This window comes from Natator depressus, chromosome 9 (genome assembly GCF_965152275.1).
Source record: "Natator depressus isolate rNatDep1 chromosome 9, rNatDep2.hap1, whole genome shotgun sequence".
Taxonomy (NCBI): Eukaryota; Metazoa; Chordata; order Testudines; family Cheloniidae; genus Natator; species Natator depressus.
The window spans coordinates 36,491,128-36,500,249 of record NC_134242.1 but is presented as its reverse complement, the minus strand read 5'-3'; the positions used below and the strand labels follow the sequence as shown (position 1 = coordinate 36,500,249).

Below are 9,122 nucleotides of genomic sequence, written 5' to 3'. Positions count from 1 at the left end.
GGCTTATTTCCAGTGAAACGTGTATATGCTATAAATCTTGACTTTTAGAAAGAAGAAGATAAGTTTTAGAGCACAGGCAAAATATGGAATCGCATAGTATTGTCTAACGAGATCATGTCTTCTGGAAATTTTTAAGTTGAACTTTAACATGAAAGTGGCAGGATTCATTCCAGTCATTCTGTGCTTTAGCATTTACACCATATTATACAAAACAGAAGATCAGTATTTGCTGACGACAGCTACCTGTGGAATATATGTCCTTTGGAAGCAACCTGATGGTTACTATTTATTGAAAACTGCAAGCAGTAGGCTACTTCCTAACTTTTTTTAAGGCCTGCTAATCATGTCATAGTTTCTTCCAGCTGAATCAACATCAGTACAGAATATGGGAGGAACCCTACTTTGGCCGCCATCTTGGTACATTAGCCAATCAGATAATTAAAAAACAAACAAAAAACAAAAACCTGTAACATGAACGGTTTTAAGAAACATCACTGCCATGATGAAGTGTATCGCCATCAATAGCAATGAAGTTATGCCAGGTTATTCCAGTGGCAAATTTGGCCCAGCGTGGTATGTTTCATTTTTGTGGATACATTTTTACTCGTGCAACTAACAGAAATTTTTTTAACAAAAAATCTAGCCCAAAGCAAGGAACCCTGATAGTGGAACCCTGATAAACTGCAGTTGAACAGGGATAATGATGAGACCTAAAATAATCATTTCTCTCTGCAGCATTTGTATAGCATCTTTATTAGCTATTTTATGACCCACTCCCGCTAAAACCGTATCCTCCCACACCCCTTCACCATAAGTAGTGATCAGATGCTTGAGAATATGGGAGGAACCCTACTTTGGCCTCCGTCCTGGACATACTTTAACTACGCCCATGAATAGTCCCCCTGAAAATCAGGGGCCATCTCGTATGCATAAGCATTTGGAGGAACAGAACCTTCGAATTTTCAGGGTGTCCTCTAAAAGGTCTTAACAAGAACTGGAGAAGAATTTTAAAGGATCCAGAGCTATATCTCGCTATTAAATCCTTCCTTGACTGATACATAACCCAGGAAAGACAGTTATGGCAGCCATTTGCCTTTACCAGGAGCCTAATTAATGGAACAAACTTCCATGCAGAGTGGGGCCATAATAGCCAAAACTTTTTTAAATGGTAAGGGAAGCAGGCATCATTTTTATAAACACAAAAAATATATAAGGAAGGAGTCCCCATCCATTGTGCTACCATAGTCACAAAAATAAGTTGTCTTAGCTCATAGCTGTGGGTTAATGCCTGATTGCTACACAGCAACATAGGGAAAATTTATGATATTTTGAAGAACCTACTTGCTGGAGCTTTCTCTTTCCTGATTAGATGTAGAACTGTCATGAAAAGTTTGGATTTCACTTGTTTTTATATATTTTATAGGCTTCCAGTGCAGTGTGTCTTTTCTGCTGAATAGATCAGCCTCCCCTAGATCCATAACCAATCATCTTATGTGGCCAGATTTTCAAAAGATTCCATTCAGCCTCAGCTCCAAATGATACCAGGAGAGAACTGCAATTGCTCAGCACCTTCACCAATCAGGCCAGTACATGACTGTGTAGCCCAAAAGGCCAGAAGTATTTTCTGCTGAATAATTTCAAAAAATCAGTTAAAGCTAGGAAGATTGGATATCGAAGTAAAAAATGTTTTCTCCTAAAAATCATATTCTATCAACTGTCATAAAGAAACACAGTCTACTGTCCAGAAATAATATTTATTCATCAACAATAAAACAAAGAATAGAAAAAGCCTTATAAATAAAACTATATATATGCTGTATTTTTATTCAGTACTCCACAAAAAAACACTACAGACAGTAATAAAATAATTGAATTAATTTAAAAAACTTCAAATATGATAGCACTGTTCATTTATCATGTTGTATCAACAATGCAATGGTCATTTGTTTACATATTACGATTTTACTTAAATTCATAACCCTGCTCCTTAAAACAATTGAACCAATTTGTTACTTGATCCAAGATTTATAACATATATGTATATCCATAAACAATAACAGCTCTGAGAAAGTTATGCAGACTGTTCAACGGTAACTGCAAGTTGTTTAGGGGGGAAAAATCACAAATGAATTGGGGTAAAAATCAAAACATTGCAGAAAAATTATATGTGGGTAACAATTACATATTTTCCATTGCCCTTTTATTAATGTGATTTCTTCCTTTGTCTGATTGCTCCTGGTTTAGGTACTCCAGCACCTTCACTAACATATCTTCATCCAGATGCTGCCTGTTTTGTGTGTCGTCATTCTCCCGGGCCATGGACAGCCTTTTGCTGAGTGAGGCTAGTTTATCAGATTCTTGTGGTCCCAGCTGATTTAGATGTTCTTTGATTGCTTGCTCAAACTGGTCATCTTCCTGTAGATCATTTTCAGATGAAACTGGGACTGTAACGCTTTTCAGCTGGTTTGTATCGATAACTTCAGGGTATTTTGCCAACATCTTTGCCAAGTAATCTGCTAGTTCTTCATCTTTTTCATTTAGTTTTTCATATTCCATTTGTCGTCTTTCCAAATCATTAATCCAAGCAGCTTTAGGAAGTTGATGTCCTTTAGGTCTTCTGGGAATGTAGGAAAATCTTGGAAAACTGTTCTCTTCATTAAGCTGATTTACAAAGTAGGAGGTTTTCTGATTAGCTAAATTATCAGTCCCTAAAAGATTGACAATATCTTCAATATTGAGGTCTTCAGGTAGATTATCTGGCATAACATTAATTGGCTGCCTCATGTAACCATTTTTAGGGTTCATTTTATTTTTAAATATATCTGTGTGGTCTAGATTGGTTTCAGAGATGTCATCCTCAAGATCTTCTGGGAGCTCTGGTTCTTGCTCTGTCTCCACCCTTTCACTCTGCTGCTGCTTTTCTCCAGTTTTCAACATGTCTAGTAAATCCTCTGGAGGGATTTGTAAATTCCTTGAGATTTCTATTAGTTGAGAGAAAGACTGAGGATCAAGTTTTTCCAAAAATATACCTGCCCTTTTTTCTTCATGTCCAGTCCTTACCCTGCCATTTCCAATATTGCTCATCAGCCTCTTCAGATAATAATTCATTAGCTTTGTAATGTCATCTGACATTTGATCTTTACTGTCTCTCCTCATTTCATCTTCCAGGAAGGCTTGCTTCCCTGATCTCTTCATTTCATCATCAATTTCTTCTTCATTTTGATCAATTTCCTCTTTATGATCTTTTATCTCTTCTTTTGTTTGGCTTTCCACTTTTTCCTCTATTGGATTCCAGTCTTCTCCTCCCACTACATCTTCATAAGCAATATTATTAACTTTATATACATCATCTTCATCTTCTGTGTACAATTTCTGATCTTCATCCAGCCTCTCTTTTTTGTGATTACTTGGTCCTGTCATTTTCCCCAGCTCCTGAAAGACAGACTCCAAAGTAGCAAGGCTTTGGGGTGTATATTGTTCTTCTACTATTTCATTGGTGCGCTTGAAAGGACTGTCTCTTGAACTTTCTTCATCATGTACATGTGGCATTTTGTCATGTTTGTGTCGTCTCTCAGGCCACTTATAAGCCTCATAATCATCACTCACTCCAGCTGGGAAGTTATCTGAACTCATACTATATGGTTTATTTTCTTTTGATCCAGCCTTTGACTCTTTTTCTGTTTGCCTCAAGGCTTCCAACATTGACCTAACCCATTGTGACTCATCTTCAGTCAAAGAATCTCTTCTATTATCTGATAGATGACTCTGATCTTTGCTTTCTTTCTGCTGCAGAAGAAATGGGGCACCTTGATAGAAACTGTAATCTTGGCCATTTTCTCCCTTGTTAGCTTGTTTGCGGAGATTTTCTATATATTCCAAGGCTTTGATCATATCTGGGCTTGGGAGCCTTTGTAAATTTTTCCCTAAATAGTCTGGGTTTTTCTGAAGCAGCTGATAAGGTTCGATTGATGCTGCATCAACACAACAGATTAGGACAAAGAAAAAGGTGAGAGAGGAGGCTGCTCCAAGCCAGCAGGGTTTAGTATCTGCCATGTTTGAAATCTTTCCTTAAAATAAAGAAAAAGGACAGTTAACATACAGAGATAGTTAGTAAAGTGTGAAGCAAAAGCAAATTTGAGATTGCTGCTTTGAACTGGAACTCATGGCATTTATGTTTTTATTAATTATGAAAAGCCAATAGAATTCCCATATGATCCCTTTATGGCAACTCTAGATTTATTGTGGGTTTATCTGGAAGTCTTTTGGGTCATTCCTTTGATAAGGTTAATGGAACCAACTGGTTTGAAATGATAAAACCTTTGCATCTTCATACTTTGGCAGGTAAAAAGCCCCTAATAAAGTTAACTTATATATAAAGGAACTTGATTTTCCAATCTAAACAGAAAACCGAAATCCTACATAGTTCATAAAATACCCATTTATGCATCTAGATACTGATTTGAGCATCGGCATTTGAAAATTTGGCCTAAAATATTAATACAATCTTAGTGATAAACTGTACATAGAATCCTGTTGCCCAGTTGTCCAGTCTGCTACTACACTGACTCCACTGAATGGTTTTATTCCAGGCTAATGCCAATGTGATAGAATGGCCAATAAAATCATGAGGTGATTTATATGTTTACTTGTATGAATATTTTAAAAATATTAAAATATTCCCTTATGCTGCTTTTCAAGAATATTATTAATACACAAGTTTGTTAATTTTTCCGTAGGCAGTGAGGAAAGCTGAGACCCTGTGTGGGTTAATCTATTCTGTCCCTTAAGGGTATCATATGTTGATGCCTTCCTAAATCACTGTTTTTAAATGGACTTGGTTAGGCAGAGACTGAGTGGCAATTTCTTCTGTGGTGGCTAACCAGTCTTTCATTTTTGCTTTGAAATGAAAATGGGTGTTTTGCCATTCACTTCAAGCGAGTAGGATGGATACACATCCATGTAGAATCTTGGCATTACGGGCCAAATTCTCTGATGCGTGAAAGCCCCATAAGTTAGTGGAAGTGCACGGCACCAGAGAATTTTGCTCTATAAAAAAACAGAAGTAAAATAAGTTAAAATATTATACCCATCATATATGAGTGACACAGTCATGTCACTGCAACATATGAAAATATTTCTATAAAAGGCCCGATCCTACAAGGTGCTGGGCATTCTCGCCACCAACTGAGGTTAAAGACTCCACTCCTAGGAGATGCTTAGCACCGCAGAGGACTTGGCTACAACAAATACTAGCCTATTTTACCCAATTCAATTATATTATTCCTTCAGTCATGCATAAAGTACAGTAAATGAGAAAAATGGTGAGGATAGAAAAAAACCACTGAGCTTAATTGACTTATTTTGTTTCATTCACTTTTCCCATAAGCCTATGGAAAACATCCTGGTAAGATGTTAGTGATTCATGCTAGCAGAAGGACCTACATAGAGTAGAATTTACCCATGGTTGTAACAGTGGATATGTTCACTTCAACTTACACATAGTGTTTCCATTCAGATGATTCTTTATTGTGGTTTAACATGAAATAATTGGACAAAATAAAGCAAATAAAGTAGCCTCAGTTACCCACAATTGCTTTTTTTCCCTCCATGCCTGCAGCAAATTATCATTGTGAATATCAAATATTTTATCCAATCACGTATTAATACTCCAGAATGGATTATTTCAGAGCAATCAATAAACACCATCTCTCTGTATCCTTAAACAAAAGCAAGAGAACCCTGTACCTTCTGTTATGGAAAAGGGTTTAGCTTTGAAAGGGATAAAATCAGTCCAAAAAAAACCCACAAAACCCTGCACAGTTAACATTTTTATGTTGATTAGAACCTATAGTTGCAATAGAATGAAGCTAATGTTTTTCAGTGGAGAAGTTGGTTATTGATTAATCTTTAGTTTATTCATAAATAAAATACTGTGCATTTTAAGTTGCTGAAAAATTATTTCATAATAATAGATCTAGATCTTCCAGGTAAAACAGTCCATTAAAATCCTCCCTCTGATAAAGATGATTAATTCAGCCTCTGACAGTACATGCTATTTATACAGTATTATATCCTCTGTAAAACTCAGGAAAATCTAAGTAAAATCATGAAAGATAAACACAGGCAAAGTTTAGACTGGCATTCGACTAGCATTTTATTTAAAAAATATTTCATTTTGAGAGATGATATTTTATTAATTCCTTTCTGAATATTTCATATGCACTTCTGTCTGGATCAGTTTCACTTCCAATTTATTGGTAGATGATATTTGAAATATTTGAAAATAATAGTTGTATATAATTTGTTTTAAAACCCCTGAAACTAGATTACAAAAATCAGTTCATTAAATGTGATACCTTATTTAGGGAAAATAGGCTCCTCCCCAATCCTAATTTATAAATATGAGAAAAATAGAGTACATTTTTCATTATGTCAAATCCATAAAAAACATTCTCTATTATTCCTTTTAAAGCACATTACGATAAAACAGCTGTTTTCCCAACAGCTGTAGAATTGTGGTGCTAGTCTGTATTGTGCTGTCCTGTTAGCACCTAACAAAGAGAGAAGTCATCTCTTACCCAGACTCTTATCCATCAAATTAAGTAGTCACCATTCATAAAATGAGGGGAAATGTGTACTGTCAAAGGAAATACAGAGTGACAGAGGGTCTTCTGAGAAGAGGCAAACAATCAAAAACAAAATTCCCTTTCTGGGGTGTTTCCATGGCAGCAGTAATATTTCCCCTTGAGCCCTTTCCTGTAGATTCACATGGTGCTCTGATAGGAATATAATATTTCCAATTAAAATTTTGCATGAAAACTCATAAGCTTTCCTATGGAACTTGCACAGAATTCATAATGCTCTGTGAACTACAGCAGGAATCCCGATGGGACTTGTCTGTAAGGAAAATGTGAAAATGCAACACACCCTCTTCATCATTTGTTTGCTTTTTGAGCAATTAAAATTGGTTGCAGTCAATTAGCTTTCTTAAAAGTTTGTCTTATTGCTAATATACAAACTAGGGTTCATATTAAGATGAATTGTAGTATTTTGTAAATCAAGTGGTTTCTGAATTGGCATACTTGATTGTTTAGATGGGTGGAAGATTAATTGAACTGTACATGTATCCAAGGCAACCTCTTATTTTACACAATTATTTTAAACATGCCAGTGAACCATTGGGAGTGAATGAAATCACAAAGAGAAACATTAAATGATGTGTGATAGCTTCAGCGAACAAATTAAGCTGATGTCAAATTGTAATCACTAGCTGTAGAACCATTAACTTTTCCCACTTATTCAGTATTTTAATGATATCCTTTTAATTATTTTTAAATCCATATCTAAATCATAGGTAAGAAATAAAAAAGAGAAAGATTCATTCATCTGGAAAACACTATTTCTATGCTAAATGAAGTGCATCAGGTTGTTATGGTCCCTAATTGTGCTGGTTTCCTAGTGTAGAGTGGAATGGGAAAAGCTCTGAACAAAAAACTTTACATTCAGTCTTTGAAAGTACAAAGAAAAAAGCTCCCTTACCTGTGTGACTTAGATAGCAGAGCGAACCCAAAGCATGAGCTTCCTTGTCGTTTTGCGGTGAGTTTGTGGACTGTTTTCAGCACTAGAACAGCTCCCTCTGCTTATACTGTACATCACCTGACTCTGCACTGCCACATTGACGTCACCTCACCCAGTCACAAACCACAAGCACGGCAGAGCTGTTGAGAGAATGCTGGAGAAAAATAAGTTTGGGCTATTTTTGAGATAATTCTTCTGTACAATTATGCCCTCTGTCTGCCTCTAGAGATCACTACAGTTTTCATAGAATCAAAAAGACTCAGGGCCAAAGAGACCCTCTGAATAACAGAGACAAGAACACTGGGAAAAACCCCTCAACAACAATTTTAAAAAACTACAATGAACATTCTGTGATCTGCATACAATTAATAGACGGCATTGTGACTTTCAACTCACAGCACCCTCTTTGAGAATACCAGCCAAAATGGCTATGAAATTATTTTTCTAATCTAATACAATAATAAATGCTTTCAGTTTATAAAGTCAGCATATACCTACCCCAGCTTTTAAACTGTATACAGCCCCTAACATGTATGCATTGGAAAGAGCCCACAGTACTGTTTCCAGTTTGATTTTGATAGGCCCACACAGGTGACCAGACTACATGTGCAAAGACTGGATAGCAAAGTAGAAATACGTGAGTTTTATAAAGCATGTGCACTGGTGGCCAAGGATTAGGATACGGTATGGAAGGGCTCACATGATCCACATGGTCAGGCTATCTATTGCCCAGTTTTGCATATGCCTTTCCTGTGGGGCCACTGTGCCTCTCAGGAGCTGGACCTCCACAGTTTGAGTGGGATTGTCAAAAGCACTTGAACAGGCCATCATGGAACATTTATGAAACTCCCACTTCTTAATCTCATAAAGGGTCAATCCTGTCATTCCCATCTCTCTCTGAGCTGTCATAGAAGGCCCCCCCCTCAAAAAAAAGCAGTGGTGAGGGGAAAAACACAGGCACGAAAGAGTGTTTCCACACCGCCTGCATATTGTGGGTACTGTGGGGGAGGTGGTGTAGCCATTCCACTACACTAATTCACTGGCCAAAGCCTCTGCATAGACATGCAGAGTACAATGCAGTTTCTACTGCATCCCAGCATGACAGTAGAATGGCTCTTGGCTTCAGGATGGAACAAAGGTCCAGGACTAGCTCTCCCACTCTGTCCTGCTTTTGTTTCCTTCTGGGTGCAGAAGTGGGTAGGAAAGGCTCACACTTTTCGCACCCAAGTGTTAACTTATTGACATGTAAACAATGATGTGTCATTTTAGTAAACTCTGCACTCAGTTATCAGCATACCAAAGCTTGTACATATAGGCAATAGGACAAAAATACTGCTTGGCTATAAATCAGAAAGCACAAAATATAATGCATGTGTCATAAATATAAAGGGAAGGGTAAACCCCTTTAAAATCCCTCCTGGCCAGAGGAAAAATCCTCTCACCTGTAAAGGGTTAAGAAGCTAAAGGTAACCTCGCTGGCACCTGACCAAAATGACCAATGAGGAGACAAGATACTTTCAAAAGCTGGGAGGAGGGAGAAAAAC

The 9,122-nt window shown here is 37.0% G+C and overlaps 1 protein-coding gene across 1 annotated transcript; it reads right to left on the bottom strand.

Annotated features, from left to right (window-relative positions):
- Positions 1-1,838: 1,838 nt before the first annotated feature.
- On the bottom strand, positions 1,839-7,691 carry SCG2 (secretogranin II). Its single transcript, XM_074963933.1, has 2 exons — positions 7,540-7,691; positions 1,839-4,067 (listed from the first exon to the last, which is right to left on the bottom strand). The coding sequence occupies exon 2, from the start codon at positions 4,051-4,053 to the stop codon at positions 2,179-2,181; it is 1,875 nt and encodes a 624-aa protein (XP_074820034.1). The 5' UTR covers positions 4,054-4,067; positions 7,540-7,691; the 3' UTR covers positions 1,839-2,178.
- Between the last annotated feature and the right edge of the window lie 1,431 nt (positions 7,692-9,122).